At 45.0% G+C, this 24,927-nt stretch overlaps 2 protein-coding genes across 3 annotated transcripts; one reads left to right on the top strand and one right to left on the bottom strand.

Moving 5' to 3' along the window:
• Positions 1-6,736: 6,736 nt before the first annotated feature.
• DUSP16 (dual specificity phosphatase 16) lies at positions 6,737-10,605 on the top strand. Its single transcript, XM_053462467.1, has 6 exons — positions 6,737-7,141; positions 7,262-7,403; positions 7,678-7,841; positions 8,144-8,303; positions 8,671-8,794; positions 9,077-10,605. The coding sequence occupies exons 1-6, from the start codon at positions 6,830-6,832 to the stop codon at positions 10,194-10,196; spliced, it is 2,022 nt and encodes a 673-aa protein (XP_053318442.1). The 5' UTR covers positions 6,737-6,829; the 3' UTR covers positions 10,197-10,605.
• A 4,716-nt stretch (positions 10,606-15,321) lies between these two features.
• BORCS5 (BLOC-1 related complex subunit 5) lies at positions 15,322-24,078 on the bottom strand. 2 transcript variants are annotated; one of them, XM_053462479.1, is made up of 6 exons: positions 23,933-24,078; positions 23,560-23,642; positions 23,205-23,291; positions 22,379-22,522; positions 16,381-16,538; positions 15,322-15,863 (listed from the first exon to the last, which is right to left on the bottom strand). In XM_053462479.1, exons 2-6 carry the CDS (start codon positions 23,627-23,629, stop codon positions 15,633-15,635), a joined length of 690 nt encoding a protein of 229 aa, XP_053318454.1. In that variant the 5' UTR covers positions 23,630-23,642; positions 23,933-24,078; the 3' UTR covers positions 15,322-15,632. The 2 variants fall into 2 exon arrangements, with proteins under 2 accessions (XP_053318454.1, XP_053318455.1); XM_053462480.1 differs by lacking the exon at positions 23,560-23,642.
• Between the last annotated feature and the right edge of the window lie 849 nt (positions 24,079-24,927).

Here is a 24,927-nt window from a genome sequence, read left to right on the forward strand (position 1 = left end):
TTTTTTCCATTAAAAAGCCCCGATCTGACTTTCCTTGTAGTTTCCTGACATCTCTTTGGCACCCTTCTTACCCCATCACCCCCCTTAAACCTTCCCTCTTATTGCCCCTGCACCTAACCCACCATGATGCTTTTCTGTAATTATTAGCCCTGGCCTAGGGTTATAGATACCCCCCCCCGTTAATATCATGTTATAAAGTTTTTTTCTTCTGCTCTTCCTTTTCTTCTCTGGGGCAATTCCAGAGATTGTTTGCCCCTCTTTAATAATGAACCAGTCTCAGCGGGGTAATTGGCCGTGGGTAGAAAGACCCATTGGTCTCAAACACCATCACTCTTATCCAGCCACTTCTGCCTAAGTGTGATGAGAGTCGTAGAGCTGCCGCTGCAGAGATCGGCCCCAGCATAACCCCAGCTGTTACCCCTGGGGTACTTTGGAATGGTGTTGTGGATTCTGGGATTCGTTTCGCCCCCCGGTTGCCTTTGAGCTATGGGGGGGGCAAGTAGTGTGGGATATTTAACCTCTTCTTTGCCAGGGGACTGTGGTAGTATCTGCCCCCCCTTCAAAACTTAAAAAATATGAGAATTTAACTTTTTATATATTATTTTACATAATTTTCAGTGAATTTAAACCAAAATTCCTGAATTCCGCCAGGAATTCCTATTATTGCCGGATAAGGAAATTTGGAGGGTCCCCCCACCCAGACCCCCTTATGTGCAGATCTAATGACGCCGGTCTAACACCAGAGAGTCAGAGGCTTAGATGTAACATCAGGAGGTTTTACTTTACTGAGAGTGTAGTAGATAAGCGGAACAGCAGAAGTGGTAGGGGGTAATACAGTGAGGGTATTAAACATGCACGGGATAGACATGTATTCCCAATATTTGTATCATTAATAATAATAATAATAATAAAGTCTCAATATTACTGGCACTTGTTATCTCTGATATAAAACCTGTTTATGGGAAAAAATATATAAATAGATAAAGATACAAACAACAAAATATATATATTTCTGCAATCTTATTTGGATTTGTTTTTGTGTTTTTCAATATTATTATTAATAATTATTAATAATATTTGACACTTTACTTTTTAAATAATGCCATGCAGTCAAGTCTTTTTTTTTTAAGGGAAAATCTGAAAGGAGAATTAAAAATAAATGTGAATTAATACTTTAATTCTAGTTTATGTTCAATATTCATTATTTATTAATAGCGTTCATGTAACGCCTGATGAGCCTGATGTTGTATTGTGGTCTGGCTCAACACAGGCAGGCGTAAATATAACTAGGGAACAAAAGGAACGATCTGGAGGATATGCACCGCGATTGACTTTAATTTAAGAAAATGTAACCTTTTTTTGTGATTGTCGGTTATTGAAGCAATAATAATAATAATAATAATAATAATTAATAATAATCTGATTTATTTTAAATGCTACTTTTTCATTGGCTGGACGTGAAGGTTCTGTAGGGCTTTAGAATAATAGACTTGTATAGGGCAGCTGTGTGGCCCCCTTGCAAATGAATGGTGCATTCTATAGAATCCCCCCCATAAATGCATTTGCCCCCCCCCCACAGTTATTCTCCATGCTTGAGGCGGCCCTGCAGTCGGCCCCAGCGCTGGCTCCGCAAAGCTGCAGGCGGAGGAAAGGGGGCGTCCAAGCAGCCAATCCGTGGCCACGATCTGACCAGACAAACGCTATTATTATTATTATTATTATTATTTACTATTATTTTTTTATATTATTGTTATTTATTATTATTATTTTTATTTTATTATTATTATTTTTTTAATTATTATTTTTATGATTTTATTATTATTTTTTTAAATTATTTTTATTATTTATTATTATTATTCAGACCCCCCCTGGAGGATCTTTTGAGGTTTTAATGTTATTTGCTAGAAATAGGCGAGACCCCCGCTTTATACCTAAATCGCTATATGGACTTTTAAATAATAATAATAATACTTTGGATATCTATAGCGCTAACGAAAATGTTTATTTTTATTTTACTGAATCACCAGTTTTTTGTTGTGTTTTTTTATATATATAATTTACGTCGTGTAATTGAGCAGCGTAAGAGAAGTCCAGCTTCTTCTGAAAGGATTTTAGGGAAAGAATCGGGTATTTGTGTACGATTTCTTCGGCCCCCTACTAACTTTTTGCCCCTTTTACATTGTCTGCAGTGTCTTTTGTTGACAGGCGAGGGGTTAATGCCTGCCTTTGAATGACATCATACTTTTTGTTGTGAGCACAGCTGCAGTTTCAGGGAAGGGGGGGGTTGAACCCCGACTGTGTCCGCTTCGGGGCCGCTGATGTCATGGTGCAGCTATGTTACATGAAATGGAAGGAGTACACCTCTGTGCAAGCAGGGGGGCGCGAAGGAGCTGCTCAATAATACATCGGCCCCAGAACGGCCCCGGCAATAAATCTTTAGCCAGACGAGAAAAAAAAAGCTTTCTATGTTTTTTTTTGTTGTTGTTGTTTTTTTTAACTTACTTTCTAGATTCACAGAACCCGCCGGCAGATCGGCCCCCGTTCGGCCCCCGTCTAGTCGCCCGTTTCTCCTGCTGTAAAGACTCAAACCTTAATCAGTCGTTGGTCTCGTCTTAGATTCAGGAGCTGTATGTCTATCCCATGCATGTTTAATCCCCTCACTGTATTAGCTTCTAACACCAAAGCTGGGAGGCTGTTCCACTTCTCTACTACCTTCTGGATCATTGGGGTGGACTGCCACCGTTACAGCTTTTAAGTTAACTTATTAAAATCACCCGTGAAGTGGCCTCTGGTACGTGCCAATCAGCTGCTTTCTGGACTTGCAGTCCCTAGAATCACATGGACGCTCTGCACCTGTTGTGATCAGTAGCGGTTTTTAGCCGACGACGTGACTGAAACGGCCGACGTCAGGAGATTCCAATCCAGCCGGGCAACGTCTCCAACGCGACCCGAACCCAGCGGTAACGCCGAACCTGAAAGAACCCAGGGGCTTTAAGTGTTTTCCCGGCTATTGAAAGTTCGCAGGAATATAGTCTAGGAAAGGGTTAATGTGCGCGGCAGAAGCCTCCCAGCAGAAGTGGTAGAGGGTAATACAGTGAGGGTATTAAACATGCATGGGACAGACATACGGCTCCTGAATCTAAGACGAGACCAACGACTGATTAAGGTTTGAATCTTTACAGCAAGAATAACGGGCGACTAGACGGGGGCCGAATGGGGGCCGATCTGCTGGCACAGTTTACGTTTCTAAACAGGAACCGACGTCTCCGCTTCCACCTTCCAATGTATTTTTTTTGATGGTGGACTAGGAGGTAACTCGTCTTTTCTCTGCGTTGGGGTGCCTGTTCCGGGGGCCCGTTGGGGTGTCTGTCCAGGGGGCAGTTGAGGGGGCCGCTGGCGCTGCGAGTAGCGAGTCCCCCCCCCCGCGGTAGCCGGGTTTCCGCCGATCTCTTCGCCCCCCGTGTTTCTGTGAGTAATCATTGGCTTCGTATCTCTGGCGCGGAGGACAGCGAGGTTACATGCGGCCACCCGGCCCCCACTCCGGCCCCCAATCCCCCGCGCCTCAATTACATAACAGAACAAATCGCTTCTGGAACCTCTTAATGTACTCGACTAAACATCGATACATTCATTGTTACCGGAACGGGTTCCATAGACTAATGTACGGGGCTGTCCACCCGGGGGCCGAACGACGCGCCCTGATTCCCGGGTCTCTTTAGTGTTCAGAAGCCTCCTTTGGGGTCCCGGCAGCGGGGTGATGGGGGCTTATTTTGACTTTGATGCAGAACGCGCTGGGCGCCGGTCCCGGGGGGCCGACTCATTCGCTGTGAGTTTATAGGGCCGCGATTATCAGGACCCCCCCTCATTCTTTAATAGTTAATTGTTTGAGTTCTCGGAGCGGAGAGACCAACGCGGCGATGGGATCCCCGAAATGCGCTGGGGTCACCCTCCCGGTCTCGCGGTATAGAGCGCTACGCACAGGAGGGCGGTGGGGATCCCCGCGCCGGGTTTGCCTCTCGTCTGTTTGCTGCTCTAATCACATGTTCATACCTTTTTACGTAAAGCGTCTTTCAGCTCCCTGGGAAAACCCAAGCCGTCTGCCATCACCCGGACTCGCCCGTCCTGTTCTCCTGCCGTTACCCACCTCCCAGCAGGGGTGGTGACGCTTGGAGTTTTCAGGCTGTAGCGGGTGCTCCGCAGAGGGGGTCTCTTATGAACGCGTAGGGTATATAGGAAGGCCGGGGGGGGGGGTGAATTCGAGGCTCCGCCCCCCTCAGCGGAGTATCTTTGACGTGAGAGCCGCGCCACAGACATGGCTGCGCTCCGGCTATCGCCGCGGCAACCACTCACGCTCCCGTCCCTGGATTTCTCAGGCTTATATGAGGAATGGCGGCCGCTTTGCTTGATTAACCCTGTCTCTGCCAGAGGACTGTGTCTAAAAACCCTGTATTCAAGCAGGGATTTCAGCTGCGATATGGGGGGGGCACGTGGCGTTTAAAACTAAAATGCCCCCCCCCGGCTCTTACTAAAAGTTAGTAAACCGTAGTCCTGTAAGAACCAAAGTGCATTGAACTCGAATGATACGTCGGCTTGCTGGCCTCCGGCTCTGCGAGGGTTACTCGGCCAAGATGATTATGTCAGCACAGCTGTGTCCGTGCTTTACGAGGTCACTTTACCTGTTTTGTTCCCGTCGGGCGATAGCGGGAGGTGTCCGCGCCCGGAGCGCTGCGTGAGTATGAGCTCACCCTCCTGTTATCTGCGTGTGATGAGGGCATTTTATTACCGGGCCAAAGATCGAATGACTTAATCCCTTCTGCATGCGCAGCGATCGCCTCGACTTATAATACCCGCCGTACCAGCAGAACGCCAGAACGTAAAAAGGGCAGATTTACGTTATTTTGGGTACAGAACTATTATTATTATATATTTATATTCTATTTCTAGTGTAATTGGGGGCCAGCTCCGGACAGGTAACCTTTTCTGATGGCGGAGAAAGGATCTCGCCCGGCGGAGCTTTTCTAACGCTGACTGCATCATAAACAGAGTCGCCGGCTTAATCTTTCACCTGATTGCAAGGCATTTACAGATAGCGTCTCTGATGTCATCGGGTTAATATTAAACGGGCTCTTTCATGTCTCTCCTGCGAGTGAAAAGCCTGTCGCAATCCGAACTTTTAACCGGATTCTTAGGAATCGGAAGATAATTCTCCGCTGGCGAACGACTTTATTTAAAAGTAGAACCTTTTCATAAAATCGTCCAAGTGAAGCTGCAGCTTCTCCTCACCCTATGGAACGAACGCGTGTGTTTCAAGGTGGGCTTCCATGTCACCGGAGGGTTGGGGCTGTATTGGTGCCCCCCCCCGACAGTCAGCATTCGGGAAATTATTAAAGGGTGTTATGCACCTTTAAGACACAGATCGGCAAGGTATGACATCATACCCCAGCACGCTGTGTATTAACGGCACGTATCGCCTTTTAATACAGCCTGTTGAGGCACCGCAGCCTCCATAACGTAAATAGTTCAGCCCATTGTGTAGCGGGACACTGGGTGATCAACCCCCCCTCCCCCCGGGGCTATACGCACCGTTAATAAACCGCGTGCTGGGGTATGATGTCATATCTCGCCGATCTGCGTCTTAAAGGTGCATAGGTCTACTAGGCCGGCCATAGCTGTTGATTAATACAACCCTGATTAGGTTTCTCACCCTCATCGTTGGACCACTTGGGGTCACACGGTGTCCACAGACCAGTAGAACCCAGTGTGATACTGGGATGTTTATCCTTTTGCAGAGCTCTGGCGGAATGTTTTTAGATTTTGCGCGTCGAGTCCTAGTTGACCCAACTCACACCTTGTTGCATGGTTTTGGTGGATACAATGTAACGGTTCTAATGTTGACGATGTTTCCCATGTTGGAATGATCATGGATTTTAAAGCTCTTGAGGCAACGAGCGCTTTTAAGGTCCAACCGCTCTTCACCTTAAGTGCTCGGAGCTACCGACCAATCTACAACCGGTTGGAAGGATCTTGGTTATCAGCAAGTGTTGGGTTTCCGAGACCCGGACTGAAGGAATATTCTGCTTTGTGAATACGGGGCGTGATATCTGGCGTTGGCTGTAATGGGGACCTTGGGCAGATATCTGCTGGTGGATCCCAGTGTAACAGATTCAAGGACCCAGAAAACGATTCTCTCCCCTGTTCTTGCAGTTAACTCAAAAAAGCTGTATTTTTAAATAGAAAAATCACACAATATGGGAATATCCCACAATTTGAGTCATTTTTTTTATCCCCCCCCTTGCAGAAACGATAGGCCTGTCTGTAGTTACATTGTATATTATATGATACATTGTACTTCCGTCAGTGCCTAATGGGTTAAACTTGCATGATCTAGTCAATCAGATATGTTGTTCTGAGCTCACCCCTCGTGGCTAAACATAACTATGACCTCATTCTATTTCTGTTTTTCTTTCTTAATGCTTCCCTGTTCTCTCCCTACCCCTCTCGTGCTTCTCTTTTTTCTCAGTTTGCTCCCTTTTGCGGATTTTTACCGTCCTCCGTTCTCGTTTGTAGCGTTTCTCGTGTCTTCTGTCCCTCTCCTGTCTCTTTGGCTTGTATTAATTACCCCTCTTCCTACTCTCCTTGCACAGATTGTGGTTTAGGTAAGAAGAGGCTTAATGGAAGTTGATCGCTTCTAGAGCTGTCAGCTTGGCCACCTTGGATGACCGATAGGAGATCTTCTGAAGAAGGTCCTCTCCGATCCTGAAGAGCCTGATCTTGGCCTCCTGACCGTAGTTTCATCCTCTTGCTTTAAGCGGAACGCCCCGATAACCCGATGCACCATGAACCGGACAAGGCCCTAAGAGCCCCCTTTTTACTCTACCCCAGTGTCTGCGAGCGGGGCCAAGGGGCCACGATGGCCGCCGAGACCTCCCAATGCCGGTTGCTAACCGCAGACAGACTCGTGACTTGGATGGAAGGGGGTGCGGAGAAGGTCCTTCTGATCGACAGCCGGCCCTTTGTGGAATATAACACCGCTCATATCCTGGACGCCATTAATATCAACTGCTCCAAATTAATGAAGAGAAGACTTCAGCAGGACAAAGTCCAGATTGCCGAGTTAATTCAGCATTCGGCCAAGCAAAAGGTGAGGAGGACGAGAGCCGTCGGTTTAGTTACCGGGCATTAAATATGTATTTTATTCCTCTGTGGTTTACGTTATTTAGCATGTTTTAAGTTCTTTGTATCCGGCGTCTTCTCCTTGCAGGTGGAGCTGGACTGGACGGCTCATCAGGTAGTTGTTTACGATCAGAGCTCTGTGGACGCGTCTTCTCTGTCCTCCGACTGTTTCCTCTCCGTGCTGCTCGGAAAGCTGGAGAGGTTATTCTGCAACGTGCATCTTCTCTCAGGTAAATAAAATGTATCCCCTTTCTCCCCTGCAATTCATTTTTTGTGTTTTTTTTATTATAATTATTATTTTTTTTTTTTTTTTACACTTTCCATATTTGCCAGTTATAGAACGTCACAAAAAAAAAATCTGAAATGCCCTACAATAAATGTGTATATTCCTTATAAACATCTCTGATTGCTCTTCCACTTATGATGGGCTCAAATATTATTTAAAAAAAAAAAATTAAAAAAACTATTAAATTCAGAAGTATCCGTTCTTCTATCCTTCTGCAGGTGGCTTCTTTGAGTTTTCCTCATGCTTTCCGGGGCTGTGTGAAGGGAAGGCGTCCATGGTCCCCACGTGCATCTCCCAGCCCTGCCTTCCCGTGTCCAGCGTTGGTCCGACGCGAATACTTCCTCATCTCTACCTGGGCTGCCAGCGGGATGTCCTCAACAAGGTGAGGCAGCATGATGTCAACAACATGACGACAACTCCATAGAACAGGGACTCCCAAACCGCGCTTTCCAGTAACTTCTCTCATCGGCGGTGGCTGTTCACTCCGTCACTCAGGTCCCCTTGGTGTTAATGAGTCCTTTCCTTTCCGGCCGTCCCCCATACGTGATTTGGAGGGTCGTAGTGGAGGAAGGCAGCTCTATCGGCAAAAGGAATACAGAGATGTAAACGTTCTATTTGGAGTTATGAAGGTGTGGAAATATCCGTTAAATTAACGTTTCACCATCTGTTTGATTTTGGGTGCAGGAGCTGATGCAACAGAATGAGATTGGCTACGTTCTGAACGCCAGCAACACCTGCCCCAAACCCGACTTCATCTGCGAGTCCCACTTCTTGCGCGTCCCGGTGAACGACAGCTTTTGCGAGAAAATTCTGCCTTGGCTGGACAAATCCGTCGACTTTATAGGTGAGGACGCGGCGGCCTTGGTGGATCCTCCACTCGTCTTGCCTTCGTGAATACAGTAGACCAATCCGATACGTTCTGTGCCTTCTACAAGTCAGGTTTGTCGCGACCGGTGGGGGAGAAGCGTCGTGACCTGGTGTGTCGGGGCCACTAAACCAGAATGTGATGGTTTTCTCCATAGATTAGGGATTATAATCTCTTAATTTAAATGATCCTTCCAGTGTCTTTCTTTTTTGGCCTCTCCTTATATAACGAATAAGATAAGTATAGAAAATGGATTTTGATTTTATACACTTCATGTTTTAACGCCGGGGAAGGAACTCTTCCTGATTCGAAGCTACGCTGACCGTTCTTTGTTCTGTTTTCACAGAGAAAGCCAAGGCCTCAAATGGCCGAGTGTTGGTCCACTGCTTGGCCGGAATCTCCCGGTCAGCAACCATAGCCATTGCTTACATCATGAAAAGGATGGACATGTCCCTGGACGAGGCTTATAGGTAACATTGAATTATATTCACGTTGTAGGCTATTCCTGGAAGCCACTGACCACTACTGTAGGCCAAGTGAAGTTCTGTGGACCTTCTCCTTCAAGCTGCTTATTCTTATATATTAAGATCTTTCAGTGATCTCCACCACTCGTTTGCATCGGCGCTGGGAGTTATATGCTTATCGAAGGGGGGGAGGGGCGTTGTAAAGGATTCTGGGATGTACTGGAGAGGAAAAACCATATTGGTGGGACGTTGGATGCTCTCTATAGTGACCGTTCTCTGTGACTGCAGGTTCGTAAAGGAAAAAAGGCCGACCATCTCTCCAAACTTCAACTTCCTGGGTCAACTTCTGGACTTCGAGAAGAAAATCAAAGCTCAGACAGGACAGGCGGCCCCCGTTGGCAAACTAAAGTTGCAGCTGGAAACCTGTAGCAGCGAGCAGCCGGGCTCCGCTGAGACCCCACGGCCGCCGAGCCCGCTGCTAACGCGCCCTACCTCATCAGAGCTTCAGCTCCATTGTGCCTGGAAGCAGCCGGCAGCCACGGAGGAGGCTCCGCTCCTTCAGGGCCTCAACGGACTGCACGTGTCTCCCGGGGAGAAGCTCGAGGACAGCAACAAGATCAAACGTTCTTTTTCTTTGGATATCAAATCTGTGCCTTATTGCGGGTTGGCCAGCGCCGTCTCTGTCTGCGCCGCTTCGGAGGACAAAAGCGAACTCTACAAAGCTCCAGCGCCCATGGAGTGCGGCACCAAAATGTGTCAGTTCTCTCCGGTGGAAGAGGTGTCGGAACAGACCCCGGAGGCAAGTCCCGATCAGGAAGAGGCAAGGAATGTCTCGGAAAAGACCACCGGGTGTATCCAGGCGGAGGGCAAGAGGCATCAACCGCAGTACACCGGACGGAGCAGCGTGTATTCCCAGAGGTCTTCGACGAATCTGTTATACCGTAGCGGCAGCATGGAGGACAACCGGAAAACAAACTTCTTGTTTGGCTTGTCCAGCAGCCAACAGCACTTGGCCAAGCCCGGCATGGGTTTAAAAGACTGGCATTCCGATATCTTGGCATCCCAGGCCACCTCACTGACTGGCAGCTGGTACTTCTCCTCCGATTCCCCGTCTCACTTCTACTCTGCCTCGGCCTTGTATGGCGGAGGAGCCTTTACGGCCTACAGCTGTGGGCAGCTGTCCGCAGAACCCTCATGCGCAGTGCGCCGGAGGCAGAAACCAAGCGCCCGCGGGGATTCCAGGCGTAGCTGGCACGAAGAAAGCCCCTTTGAGAAGCAGTTCAAACGGAGGAGCTGCCAGATGGAGTTTGGGGAAGGGCTCGTGGACGGCAGGTCCCGGGAAGACCTGGGCAAAGTGGGCAGCCAGTCCAACTTTTCAGGGAGCATGGAGATCATTGAGGTGTCCTGAGCTTGGCATCGGGGTTGGGGGAGGTTGGTGAAGCCAGCAAGCTGTGCTTCTCTGGTATATTAAAATTATTATATTTTTTTCTTGTAATTTCCCTGTAAATCTGAAATTTAGGATTCACAGAAGTTTTTGTTTTTTTGGGGGGTAAACCCGCAATTCATAATCTATTTTTACAGTTAAATGGCTGCACACAGCACAATTCTGCACACGTAAACCTTTGTCTGCAGGGACAGCCAAGGCTTCTTTACCAAGAAAATGCCCCAAAAACATTCAACTCTTTTTACTTGAGCCTATGTGCCAACAGTCTTCCTAAAAACACGAACTCTGAAGGATGTAGTGTGCCTTTTGAGTGTGCCTCACTTTTGTGTGTTTTTGTTTGTGTATAATAAAGTTTTCAAGTCGGCAGATAAAATGCCACATAAATGAATGAAAGGTTATGCATCTGGCTAATACTAAGAGCGACCAGGTAATGTCGGCATTTATCCAGTGTCTAAAACAGTTTCATCTATATATTTTAAGGACGTTGGCCCCCAACACTCAAGTGGTTTATGTAGAGGATTTGGGCAAAGTGACACTTTTGAACTAGTTATTTATTTGCACAAATATTTGTTTTCCTAGAATAACCACAGGCCCTGTTTCAGTCTATATTATAAACGCAGAAAAACAATTTGGACATTGGCCAGCCTTCCATGGATAACGTCAGCGTTACCCAGCTCATAAAGATTAGCCAGAAATATATATATATATATATATATATATATATATAATGATGATTGGCGGCAGCATTTAGTATGTTAATGTTTGGTCATTCGTAATATTTTTGTTTATGTCATTGTAAATTTGAGAGGGAGAAGTGTTATTTAAGTTTGGTTTCTTAACACTATACTAAAAATGCAATAACCTAATTCCGCGGTTCATGGTTCCTACCCACGCAGATCATTTAGACCCGCAAACATTTTCACGATGGATGTAAAGTAACGAGCTGGCTGAGACGTGGTTAATAATAATTACATTTTGTCTTCTTTTTAGTTCTAATTACGTAACTTTTATTTTTTTTTTCCATGAAAATGAATCTGGCTTAAAAGCTTACACTCAAGCTTACGTAAGGCTAGTGGAAGAGTGGAAAATGTAGATAAAAAATGTAAACATCAACGTTTTTTTCGTGTCTGTCGGGGGAGACGAACCGTTGACTTTCACAGTTTGAAGCTTTAAATAGACCACCGCGAACAAACAGCGCCACCACGAAATGCGCAGGTGATAAAGAGTACTGCGCTCAGAAATCGCGGTAATTGGAAAAATTACCTATAGGGGAGTGCGATGATTAGCATTTCGATTATGAAGAACTAAAAATTGCTGAAGAAGGAGAAAAATGCTCATAGGGTTTTTGGAACTTACTTTGGCTTTAACACCAAGCGCAGTGTTTTTTATTTTGTTTCTTTTGGGGGGGGGGGCGTTTAACACCCCGTGGGTAACAATGGAGATTGATTTGGCAGTTTTTGCCAGTACCGGTCAGAAAACTAAAGGTCTTAAAGTTTGTTTAAACTCCAGTTGTTTATGTGCAGGCTGATTGTGTCGATCTCTGTCCTTAATCACAGTATACAATGAACATAAAGAGTTAATACTGTCATAATGAAGTGCACCGGTGGCAAGACCTAGGAAAGCAGTGATTTATTATGCATTAATACTTATATTTTAAGTTGTATATGTTTTAAAAACTAATCATACTAGCTGATTAATAAGTAATCGATCACAAATCCCTGGGCTGTCTCGGGTCCGGCCAAACCAAATGTATGTTTTTTGGGGTTTTTCCTGGACATTTAATGTGCTGTATTTGACATGTAATTTGTTTTCTGATTATACAAAATTTGTTTTAGTCTGAGCAAAAAATCCCCCCCCCCAAAAATAAACATGGGACTAAGAATATATATTTTTATTTTATTTTAGCTGGTATTTTTAATGAATCTGATGTCGTTTGGAATCAAGGACCTCATTGGCTAATTATTTTTTTTTATAAGGAACCTTCTCTTTCTCCAGTATGAATGGGCTTTTTAGAATGTAAGACTTTTACGCCTCTTTGTAAATCCAAAAATCATTATTATTATGGAAATGTTGCAAACGCAAAGGGTACAAATTGTAAAAATCTTTTTTTTTATTTTTAGGGGAAGACAAACCAATTTACTTTAAGAATAATTAGTAGTCTGTCTAGATCGTCGCTTTGGGGTAGGTGGTAACGTTTGTGGAACAATTTAGATTGATGCAAGTGTCATCCGAATATAAGCTGCTCTCTGTTAACCCTTCCAGTGCCGCTCAGTATGCCGGCACTAAAGCATTTATTGTATCTGTTAATAGCCGAAGAGATTTTTTTTATTATTATTTTTCTTTTTAAATACATCACGTTATATTTTTTTTTATCTTTTTTTTTTTTTTTTCTGCTGCAAAGGTTTTATCCTAAGATCTTAATCCTTAGTTCAGAAATCAGAATGGATTTATTAAAAAATTCAAAATTAGCCACTAAATGACTTAGAAAGTTTTGATTTGGAGCTGAAGGTCGGACCGGTCGTCGGTTGGGCTCTTTCGTGGTTTTCTTTTTGAGCTGCAGGGCAATCGGAAGGAAAGAATGGCGTAGAACGAATCCCGTTCAATGTATCGCTTGTGTGTTTCGCATCCATCGCCGTGAACAATTCTGCTTTTGTTCTGTTTTGTATGAAAGGAGAGAAACAAATATTTTTTCTGCCACGGGAATGTTGTAGAAATCATGTGCTGGAATTTTTGGAGTATTTTGTCTGTTTTGTACCATTTTTTTTTGATCTGAGGATAAGTTTTGGTTTCAAGAAATCTTTCCTGCTTAAAATGGACTATAATTAAGACTGAAGCGCCATGAATTATGGAACACGACATCCGCTTGGTTACGTTGCCACCGTGTAGCTGACGGATTTTCACGCGTCGATGATGAAAATTGTATTTTTAAGGACGGCTGGATGGGTTTTGCGTTTGTTTTTCAAATGTTATAGAAATTGAAAACTCATCGTTTAGGGCCGAGGTTTTTTTGGGTGGCTTATCAGAAAATCGTAATTTGTTAAAGGTGCAGTTCTACTTTAAAGCAGCATTAGAATCATTGTTCATAGTAAAGTTTAACGCCCAAACCCGTCCCAGAAATAATGCCTTAATCCTGCTAAATTTTTTTATATTTATAGTGTTTGCTGACGCCCTATCAGCTGATACAAGCAGGCATTGATACTCTGTTACCATAGCAACTGAAAGCTTTTAAAAGGGTTGTCAGTTTTTGGTGATTCAACCCGCAGAGGAAAGAATAAAATGTCCAGCTCTGCTAAAGCTCATTTGCTTAACCCCATCATGACTTAGGGGTATTTTGTAGCCCTGGTCATAAAAGGGGTTAAGCCTTAGCTTAGGTATCGGAACTGTTTTGACATTTATACAATGTAATCTGTGTGATCATGTGACTCTTCCACCCACCAATCAGGTCCTCTGTACAGGGATCCACTGATTTACATGCAGTGTTCCCCATCACTGCATAGTCCTTATTAACCCGTTTATGACCACTTGATCCCAACATGCTAGAGAGTGGAACTGCACCTTTATAACGACCCCAGGTCGTTTCTCATCGTAAGTCCGCTAACATCTCAACTCCAAGAAAGTCGTACTTGTAAAGAAGCGAAGCAACGTCTCCGGTGCTGTATCTCAGAGCCGAAGGGAAGCTTATACCGTGAAGAAACAAACCCTGATCGTCTGAGAAGCCTTAATTAAAGGGGGGGTTATACGCCATCTTTAGAGCCGTCAGCCTGTATCACCCGAATAATCTGTTCCTATGGCAGGGATAGATTTCTCTAGTGTATAAACACTTTGCAGAGACTGATCGTTACCCCGAAGCCATAGATTTCCTACGTTAACCAAGAATCGACGGGCAGAGACTTGTTTAGTTAATCTCTCCCAACCATCGAAACCAGGGTCTGGGACCACCCTCAACATCTGAGCCGATGACCCGCGATGTAGAAAGCGTTAAGATCCTGGTAATTCTTTGTAGATTGATGAGAATTCTTCCTTTGCCGGTTTTGTTTGATTTTTGTATTTCAGGGACTATTGGCGCGATCTCCTTAAAGTAAAACTCGCTTTCTCCGTTATCTGCCCCCAAAAAAAAGCCTGCTAACTTTGCAATCATCGTGGCTTCCCGAGCCGCACGAGTTACAGTTTAATCCTCTTGCCCCTCGGCGGAACTAATGTGATTTTGTTCTGATTAAACGGGGACTTTGAGCCTAATCTGAAAACCATCTTGAATTAAACATTAAAAAAATGCCGTATTAACCGAGGTGTCCGAGTCGCTCATTGGCTGCTTATTCATTTTTAAAGCACTATGGGGGGGGGGGGTATTTATAAGAAAATGGACCGTACCATCTTGGGGCAAAGTTCTAAATATGGAGCAATCCCAGTGGAAAATGTACATTTATAAATAAGTCCCAAACTATGGTTTCCAGCCTGAAGCTGAAAGGCTGTCTTTATGAACCATTAAAGGGACCGTTTAGCGCATGTGACGGCTAAGCGGTCCCTTTAAATTTCCGTGGTGTTGCTTTTGCGCATGCACAGGGGGATTCTGCGGAGGCTTCGTACTTTTATTATAGTTAAAACACATCCCCTACAAGCTAAGGTGCTGGAGGGTGGGGGCAAAGGGGCAGAATCCATCCATGCATGTGCCCCTAAAAATGATCATTTAAAGGGGACGCAACAAAGTGCTTATGCTGCCTGCGCAACCCAACAACGCAACGTCCCAACGCTTTCAAAAGCCGCGGCCGGCCCAATACAGGAGCCGTTTAATAAATATTTAAAGGGTTATTTAATCTCCTGCGCGATTGCTGTCCGTGAAGCGTACTGGTTTCGTTTACAAGCCAAGTCTGCTCGCTGATGAAAGCTTAACGCGCCGTACAAATGATTTCATGTACAGGACTGCGCATGAAAATGATCCAAAGCTCAGAAATCAGAATTTAACCCATTTCATGTTTTTAAGCCTCTAAACGGCTGCAGTTTGTGAATTTTGAGATGCAATCTAGTTTATCAGCGTTTCTTTGATAATTACAATTGGAAAGGATTTTTGCGCACAATTTTTTTTAAGGGGGGGTTAGCGACTCCTATGTCCGGTTTACGGCAACTAATCCACATTCAGAATTCAATAAAACGGCTAAGCATTGGCGGGTAGTAGCTTACAGCGACGGAACCAATTCAGCTTTACGCAAGTCTGTGGGTGCTGGAAGAAACCTGAAACGCAGGGCACCCGAAGTAAATCCAGTTCTGTAATCCCTGTCTACAGCTGGGTCCTTTTACCCCGGTGCCTTTGGTACAGTTTTCCATGAGCTGGGCTACCTACTTTGCTCGCTCAGGTTTTCCTAATCTCGCCCTTAAATGCAGACACTGTCCGCAGGGAGGCAGCGTCTAGGGCTTGCTCTCTCGCTCCGGGCTCATGCAAAACGGCTCAAGCCTCTCGCCCTCGGGCAGCATGGAGTTGAGCTTCTCCATGAGAGGGACGGTTTGGTCGATCCCCATCTGGATGCGCCGCAGGATGGCAGACATCTCGTTCACCTTCTGGATCTGCTCGGCGTACTTGGCGAAGCGCTTCTGCCGTTCCTGCATGTGGCTGTAGAGGGTGTCCACCGATGCGTCCATCTGCATGGGATGAAGCAAAGATTATTCAGCGGATGTGCCACCTACGTTACATTATATACCATACATCAGGAACGTCCAACCCCGGAGAGCTGCATCTGTAGGAAGAGTTTCGCTGCCTCTGTATAACATATAGATAAGTATTATTACTTCTAAAGCTCCTCGCCCATTGAGTTATTCATTATACAGGGTGAGTACGGCCCTTCACACTGGAGAAACCTTCATAATAAACAGTGAAGTAAAGGAGTAAACCACAGCTCTACTGCAAACTCACCTAACAACGCTCCATTTAGTGGATAAACCCCAGTGTGGCTGAACTACAAATCCCATGATGCAGTGCTAGATAACGTGAAATAGCAATCACTGCTTGTCACTGTGGGGAAAAACATGTTCTGGGAGCACCAATAATGCAGTGATTGGCCTTTTTTTTTTTTTAACAGAAAATCCCCCAAATAGTAGCCAGTCAGACACCAGTATGGCATGTACCCCACAGACCAGTGGCCGATCCCACGGCACGCACCTCTCTGACGCGTTTGACCAGCGCGTTCTGGTCGAAGGACACGGCCTCTGCGCACTGGTGGAGGTGATCCTGGTAACGGACGCAAAGCTGCAGGACTTGCGGGGAGTCCAGCCTCTCCAGCCGCACGTTGGTCGGGGAAGTCTGACCGCTCAGGAGACCTGGGAAGCAACAGAGAGAGAACATGGTCACTTAGTAGATCCCTGGCCCCGGAGGGGCATCAGAGGCATCATTCCTGGTGCTGCTAAATGCCCAAACTCTTCGCCCGACAAATGTGCTAATCAATTTGCCCCATTCGTAATATTTTCGGGGGAATGCTTAATTATCATGTGACACAAAATCAAGCAGAGATTAGGTTGTTGTCATAGAAACGGCAAATGGCTCTTAGAGGATTCAGAGCGAAGGCCAGACCTGTAAAGGTTCATCTACTTGCTGGTGGACACCAGCCATGTGTTCAGGGTGCTGCCTAAGTGGAACAGCACCTTAAAAACACTCGGGGCAGCATCCTTCTCCCTCCAACATAAACGTCTTACGGCCGAAGAGCCGTTCATTCCTCAGAGAGGTAAATAAGAGTTCCCAAGCAGCACATACAGCCCCCATCAGTGGCATCAGGGCCGTAACCTCCGCGGGGCGGGAGACCCCGGAACAGCAAGGTGAGGGGGTACACTGGAGCCACCCGATGGCGATGCCCCTATGCCTCCTTGTGTCATGGGGCACAGGGCATGACCTCTGACCTTGCCCGGGGCCAAACCCCTTAGTTATGACCCTGCGGGGCATCTAGGCAGCCAGCAAGAGACGGTTCGGGTGAAAGATACAAAAAGGCAATAAAAACTAGAAACAGAACAGAAAATGCGTATTCTAAGGCGATCGAGAGAATGCCAGCTTACGGACTGGCCCTACTAATAGAGCTCCCCTTTTAAAGGCCCATCTGGCAGTGAAAAGGTTACTGATCCGGTCCCTGCGCTGTATGCCCCTCCCACCCCTTCACCCGATTGGCTCACAGCATATAAAGAAATGAAAGCGCCTGCCAAGCTTGACCTCACTCCATTCTTATCTGTTGATGTCATGCAAACACGAGCGCGGCTCCCATCCCCCGAACCACACGCTTATTGTTATTGTGGCCCCGCTAGCGTCTCATCGACTCCGGGCGAAATAAACAAATATTTGCTTTCATTTTTAATTAGAGCGATTTGTTTAGCGCCGTTACCCGTCATCGGGTTCCCGGCCAGCATGAAACCTGTTACTGGTGAGGCTATTTGCCCTTTACAATTTAAATGCCCGTTTTAAAGGGCTTCTCTATTAAGTAGTTCAGCTATCGTTGAAACATTTTTATTTATTTATTTTGAATTAAGTCATTATATTTTTTGGCAATTAGAGCCCTAAACTATCCGCCTTCTCTAACCCGATTCCTGCACCGGTCACAATACAAGTTGGGGGATTACTTACAAGAACGCTAAGAGCAAATTACTAAAAATTTATCGTTTTATATACTACACACTACCATTCAAAAGTTTGGGGTCACTTAGAAATTTCCTTGTATTTAAGACAATAGATTTTGTCCATTAAAATTACATGAAATGAATCAGAAATCCAGCGCAGACAGGGTTAATGTTGTAAATGACTATTGTAGCTGGAAACGGCTGATTTGTAATGGAATCTCTTCATAGGAGTACAGAGGCCCTTTATCACTCCCATCACTCCTGTGTTCCAATGGCCCTTTATCACTCCCATCACTCCTGTGTTCCAATGGCCCTTTATCACTCCCATCACTCCTGTGTCCCAATGGCCTTTATCACTCCCATCACTCCTGTGTTCCAATGGCCTTTATCACTCCCATCACTCCTGTGTTCCAATGGCCCTTTATCACTCCCATCACTCCTGTGTTCCAATGGCCTTTATCACTCCCATCACTCCTGTGTTCCAATGGCCTTTATCACTCCCATCACTCCTGTGTTCCAATGGCCTTTATCACTCCCATCACTCCTGTGTTCCAATGGCCTTTATCACTCCCATCACTCCTGTGTTCCAATGGCCTTTATCACTCCCATCACTCCTGTGTTCCAATGGCCTTTATCACTCCCATCACTCCTGTGTTCCAATGGCCCTTTATCACTCCCATCACTCCTGTGTTCCAATGGCCTTTATCACTCCCATCACTCCTGTGTTCCAATGGCCCTTTATCACTCCCATCATACTCCCATATATACGGTAGCGTATATATATTATATATTAATTTATTTACACATATATACTATATAGAGACAGTTGCTGATCCAGATAACTACAGACAAAGTTTATATTAAAGTATGATGTCATAGCACTTGCTTTATGCCGAGACAGACGAGTCTTGTTACCGACGGCCTGCAGTGTGCTTGGCTGACTTAGAGTTTTAGGAGTTGCATCTCGACAGTTGCCGTGACCTAATTTAATTTGCGGCTGTAAACACAATAAAGCAGCAGTTCTCCTTTTCATATGGGAGATAATTTGCACGCAGCGACATCAATAACCGAGTAGACGTAATAACTTTGCAGAGATTACTCGCTGTGTCCTTAGAGATTAGTTCTGCGGAGGGGGGGGGATTCATTTGCCCCGGGAGAGATTGGAACATTAAACGATCCGGGACGCAAAGGGCTGCTTCAAAAAAATACAGCGAGTCTGTGAAGCGCAGAGGGTACAGAGGAGCATTTTAATGACATTCAATGAGAATTAGGGACTTTAACCGTTTCACCGCCGGCAGCCGAAACACAGCGGATCGCCTTCGCATAAATCAAACGGCGCTCAACGGGTCAATGATTTCAAAGTTTGCTTTATATGTAAAATAAAAATAAATTATAACAAAGTGTCGCAGGAATTGTAACAAAAACACAAATTTTTTTTACAGAAATTGCGTTTATTTACTATAAAGTAAACTTTTCGGGGGGGGGGGGATTCTATAGGAAGTACGAGACGTTGTGTCTCAGCAACAACTTGGCCCGTATCCTCAATGTGAAGTCCCTTTTAAAATGTTGTGATTCTCCCCCCCCCCCCATTTGCCCCCTTTCCATCACTACTGCCTGTGCAGGAGATATACGGCTGAACCGCCGGTCAGCTTTACGACCAGCACCGCAAACTCTCTTGCCACCGATTGGCTGTTTCAAGACCATGGAAGAGGTGGGGAGCTGCAGCTTCTCCCGTAGGATTATTTTATTTTTTTGGGGGGGAAGAGTGCAATTTAAAGTACGCACAAAGTACTCCTAAAGGCAAGTGGCTTTAATTATTTATTTTTCTTTCTATAATCTTTTCTTTTTATCTTTTCTTTCTGGGGGTAAATGATGCATATTAAGGTACTTACGAAATACTTGAATATGTTTTTTTTGGGGGGGGTGGGGTGATATACGGCCCGGTGATCATGAGCAGCGCCGGCGACCCAGCACGACGTCGGACCCATTGGCTGCACGGGGAACGCATGGCACATCAGTTACCGCTAACAACCATACCCGCAGGGAGCGACTCTCCAGGCAGAGGTGGTAATGTCTCACATACCAACAACAGACACTATATGTCGCTGGAATGTAACCCATTCATTAACCCCGTGTTAACCGGTTAAAGGAAGCTGACTCAGCTTAATAATGCGACCGAAAAAAAACAAGGTTTCGCCTGTTGAGGGAGAGCGAGATAAGTCCGGAGTTATCTCAGCTGAACACAGAAGACAGAAGGTCGGATGCAATCATATAGATTACAAAAAATAAAGCAGCGACCTTCTCCCTATCGGCAGCGATTATGTCAGCGCGGAGCGTGTCATCCGGAACAGTTTTGGACGATGAAAGGCAAACAGCAGCTTTAAATATGAACTCGTCCTCACGGCGTTAAAGCATTTATAACAAAAAATACACAGAATTTGTGGGATTTTTGATTTTTTAAATAATTGTTTAATAAATATTTACATTAAAAAAAAAACGAGGTACAAGTTCTGTTGGATCCGTGGCAAAGGTTGGCAACAACAAGCAGTTCTGCCCCCCTCCGCGCGCAACAAAGGGCGCGAGAGCAAATTAGGTGCCACGAATGAGCGTCAGTAGCCTAAAAGGGGAGGAATAAGCATTTAAATTCTAAGCTCCCCAGACGGAGCAGGGTTCTGCGGGGTCTCTGCGGAGAATACGGGGGCCATTATCGGTGCGTAAGGAAAGGGTAACCGCTGTTACGAGGGTCCTGGGGTCTTAGAAAAAATAACTCATGGTAAATAAATTTTGCAGATTCTCAGTGCTCTCTGGCAAAGCAAATAAAGGAGAGTTGCCAAAGCTTTACAAACAGAGAGACTGGGGTTATTTGGTTAATTTGTAACCACTTGAAGGACATGTTGTCCAAAGAGTGCTTTCTCCTGACTACTGAACATCTAGTGACGCGACAAATTAGAAACACTGGTCCAGCTAGTCACGTTGCGCGCAGGCTGTCTGCCGTGGAGATCTAAGACCTAAAGTCGGAATCAGGGATGAAACAATAACGGGACAATAATTTGCGACCGGTTCCAATGTTAACGCATCGATTATTTGGCGGCTTCATCTATAGAAACAATATAAATAAGACTTGTAAAAAGGTGGGATAATGGGATTTTATTTTTTTATTAAAGGGTGATTTTATTCACCAAAATTTAAATGATCAGGAAGTGATCTTGTGGTCTGTCTCAACATAGACATACTTGACCGAAAAACCAAAATAAAGCAAGCCAGAGATTGTTCTTCTAGAATTTTAATATATTTAATATTTTAATATATTAAATATGTGATGCAATAATCCACAGAACTACTCGATACCCAAAATATTAATTTAATACAATTCATTTTTTTGTATAAATCATTAAAAGCTGGAAGAAATTGTAATTTTTTTAACCTATTGTATGCTCTTTTTTTCTTTATATTATTTTTATTTTTTTTATTATCTCATTTAAACATTGAATATTGTATCAAATTTTTTTTTTCTGGAAAGAGGGTGTTCATTCAGATCTGGCCTAACTGCATTAAATATGTTTTAAAATCTAAGTTGTGCTGTTTTGCCCATCATGTAACAAAAACAACCAAAAACAAAACACCCAACAAATGTAATTAAGCGCTCCCTTATTCTGATAAATCAAACACTGACAGATGTGATTAAACACGAATATTTAACACGTGTAAATCAGGCGTACGCTTCCGCTAGCACCTGCTACAGATCACATTTCCTAATTCACTTCTTTCATTTTGAAAACAAGAAGTTAAAACCCACAAAGAGAGTCTTTAAAGCGTAAGGCATTGTCATTGCGTTGTACAGCGCTACAGAACACGATGACATCATATAAATCATTAAACAACATTTCAGAGCCGTCTGATCGTTAAATTCCTGCCCAGTGATTTTGCGGCTGGCGACGTGTCACGGGGCGTTTAGTTATAAAGTAATCCAACCCGATCTATACTGAACACCGCAGAATAAAGTACACGGCAATAATAGTAATAAACCACCGATCCGGCTATTAATTCATTCGGATGCCGTTCGGACGCAATAAAGTATTCGCTATACATGTGTTGGGTGCTGGCGCCCTCTGCTGCTCATATGTGGGAATTACACAAACTGTAGACAGGCACTTACTGATTTGTAGAAGCGCCGATATTTAACGTAAAGCATTACAATTTCATATAGTAGGAAAAGTTCACACACTTTATACGCCAGGACTGCCTTGTAAGACTGTAGGTATAATACAATACCGGCAATACCCACAAGTAGAAAAGCAGGAAGGGGGTAGGTGGCGTTTAGCAATGAGCAATAGGCCAGTGGCATGGTTTGAATGAAGTAAGGGTCTGTAAAGCAGAGCTCCGCTTTAATACTGGCAAATATATACAGCTTTACACCACCAACCTCATCGGGAAATTTAAGAAAGTCCCTGTGGGGGTCCATGCAGACAAAACCTGAACACGGCTGCCAACCCCAGCTCTAGTAGGTGCACTAGTGGAAAACTAAATGCAGCACATTCATGTTCAAAAAGAGCCATACTGACCCTTCAGAAGGGGTTGGAACGTGGGAATCTCCTGTAACTTGATGACTTCAGGATCTTTGCTGATGTTCCGGTGGGACTGGGTCCCCGGAGCCACCACTACAATGTCGTCCATCTTTGCTCTCTGCTTGGCAGGTGACGGGGAAGCTGCGTGAAAAACAAAGTCACCTCATTAAAAGAAAACTCACACTTTCCTTTTTTTTTTATTACTAGAATTACCAATATCCTAAAAAAAAACCCGACTCCTTATCATACTGCCTATGGGAAACAGACTGGCTCAGTCTTAATCACTCAGTCGGACACTCTGGATCGGCAAACACAACGTGCCATTGGAGCACAGGACTGATGGGAGTGATAAAGGGCCATTGGAGCACAGGACTGATGGGAGTGATAAAGGGCCATTGGGACACAGGAGTGATGGGAGTGATAAAGGGCCATTGGAGCACAGGAGTGATGGGAGTGATAAAGGGCCATTGGAGCACAGGACTGATGGGAGTGATAAAGGGCCATTGGGACACAGGAGTGATGGGAGTGATAAAGGCCATTGGAGCACAGGAGTGATGGGAGTGATAAAGGGCCATTGGAGCACAGGAGTGATGGGAGTGATAAAGGGCCTCTGTACATCAATTACAACATTAACCCCGTCTGTGCTGGATTTCTAATCCATTTCATGTTATTTGAATGGACAAAATGTGCTTTTCTTTCATAAACAAGGAAGTTTCTAAGTGACCCCTAGCTTTTGGACAGTAGTGTGTATATTAGCAGCAGGCATGTGAGATCTCTTACTTCTGCTCAGTGAAATTGACAAAATAATATAATTTGAACAAACCTGAAGAGCCCCCATCGCCGTGCCGCAAGTCAGACTCTGAGCTCTGGTCGGCCCCCATTCTGTCCCGCAGAAGATAATATAAATTCTCTAGAATAAAGGAACATTAGACGGGTTCAGTAGTCGCTTACGCTGGTGAAAAGGCCGCAGCCAATTAAACATTTAATTTATAGAACAAGATTTCTGATGTCCATAGAAAACACAAACATAAAAAAAGCACAGAAAAAGCATTAGCAATATAAACGTGTCTATAAAACGTTCCTTTCTAAAGTTTCCAAAGACATTGTAATGTATATATATATATATATGTCTATGTATCTCAGAGGCTTAGATGTAAAGTCAGGAAGTTTTAATTTACTGGGTAGGTAGTTAAGTGGAACAGCCTGGCAGCAGATGTGGTAGAAGCTAAACATGCATGGGATAGGCATTTGGCTCCCGAATCTAAGACGAAACCAACGACTGATGAAGGTTTGAGTCGATTTAAATAGAATATTCAATTTCGTTGTCTTATTTAAATATTAAATGACTTTATCAATAATAAGTTATGCAGTATATTATCGGAGGTCTGACTAGAGGCCCTGCCTATTCTCAGGGATAAATAATAAACATATACAATGTATACAGAGGAGTATATGCATGTATGTATGTATGTATGTATATGTAGTAAATACATACTAGCCACACGCTAGGGTTTTGTTTGCAGCACATGTGTGTTATATGATGCACGGTACCTATCCCGCAGATACACGCAGCATCCTGTGCACAGACAGGGCCAGCTCCGGAGCTTCCTGGACTGTCACCAGCCTCCGGAAGTTCCCGTTACCGGCTCTGGTTACCCTGGTTACTTGCGATCCGCACAAGCAACTTCCGGCTTCCACCAGTCAGATGATATTCGTGTTGTGCTTCCGGGTACAGTTGCGCCGCGCGTTGCTCCGGCCAGCGCTAGGGGGCAGTGGTGTGGCACAGCTGGGTCGGGTAGGGGAAGCCAGAGCCCCTGAGCGTTATGGGAGTTGTAGTCCCGCATCTTCTGAAATACATCTGGCTTAACTACATGGATTTAGGAGATTTGTTAAAGTTTATAGACTGGAAGCTCACAAGAACAGGGCCCTCTTCTTCTTGTGTGGGTTACATTTGCCAATGTTACCATTTATTTGAGAGAAGGCGGGAGCTGCAGCTTCTCCCTAAGGATTAGTTTTGTTTTTAAGTTGTTACAAAGAACAAACAAATCGCCTTAGGGAGAAGCTGCAGCTTCCTGTCTCGTTTGTGGTGCGAGAAGTAGCAGGAAAGCTTAGCCGTTGAAGAACGTGTTACAGCTCCTTAGGCCGCTCGGGGAGGGACAGATTATCTCCACGTTTGGGCCGTGATCCTCAAAAGGCAGGGCGTGGGTCAAACAATCAGGACTGTCCCACAAAAATTAGGACACTTGGGAGGTGTAAGCTAAATGAGCCATCTGGTCAGTTTAGCTTTTGGGAAATAATATTATGGGAAACGGACAATCCCACCCGAGTGTCCCTTGTGACGATCCCACCCGAGTGTCCCCTGTGACTATCCCACCCGAGTGTCTCCTGTGACGATCCCACCCGAGTGTCTCCTGTGACGATCCCACCCGAGTGTCTCCTGTGACGATCCCACCCGAGTGTCTCCTGTGACGATCCCACCCGAGTGTCTCCTGTGACGATCCCACCCGAGTGTCTCCTGCGAGGATCTCACCCGAGCGTCCCCTGTG

The sequence above is a fragment of the Spea bombifrons genome, chromosome 4 (assembly GCF_027358695.1).
Source record: "Spea bombifrons isolate aSpeBom1 chromosome 4, aSpeBom1.2.pri, whole genome shotgun sequence".
NCBI lineage: Eukaryota > Metazoa > Chordata > Amphibia > Anura > Pelobatidae > Spea > Spea bombifrons.

Excerpts from the sequence above, each read along its gene's own strand:
- DUSP16 (XM_053462467.1), top strand. The coding sequence starts at position 6,830 with ATGCACCATGAACCGGACAAGGCCCTAAGAGCCCCCTTTTTACTCTAC. Across the intron at positions 8,304-8,670 it reads CAAATCCGTCGACTTTATAG|AGAAAGCCAAGGCCTCAAAT; the intron begins GTGAGGACGCGG and ends CTGTTTTCACAG. Across the intron at positions 8,795-9,076 it reads TCCCTGGACGAGGCTTATAG|GTTCGTAAAGGAAAAAAGGC; the intron begins GTAACATTGAAT and ends CTGTGACTGCAG.
- BORCS5 (XM_053462479.1), bottom strand. The coding sequence starts at position 23,629 with ATGCCTATCCCATGCATGTTTAGCTTCTACCACATCTGCTGCCAGGCT. Across the intron at positions 23,292-23,559 it reads TCCACTTAACTACCTACCCA|AGAATTTATATTATCTTCTG; the intron begins GTAAATTAAAAC and ends CCTTTATTCTAG. Across the intron at positions 16,539-22,378 it reads GTTCCAACCCCTTCTGAAGG|GTCTCCTGAGCGGTCAGACT; the intron begins GTCAGTATGGCT and ends GTTGCTTCCCAG.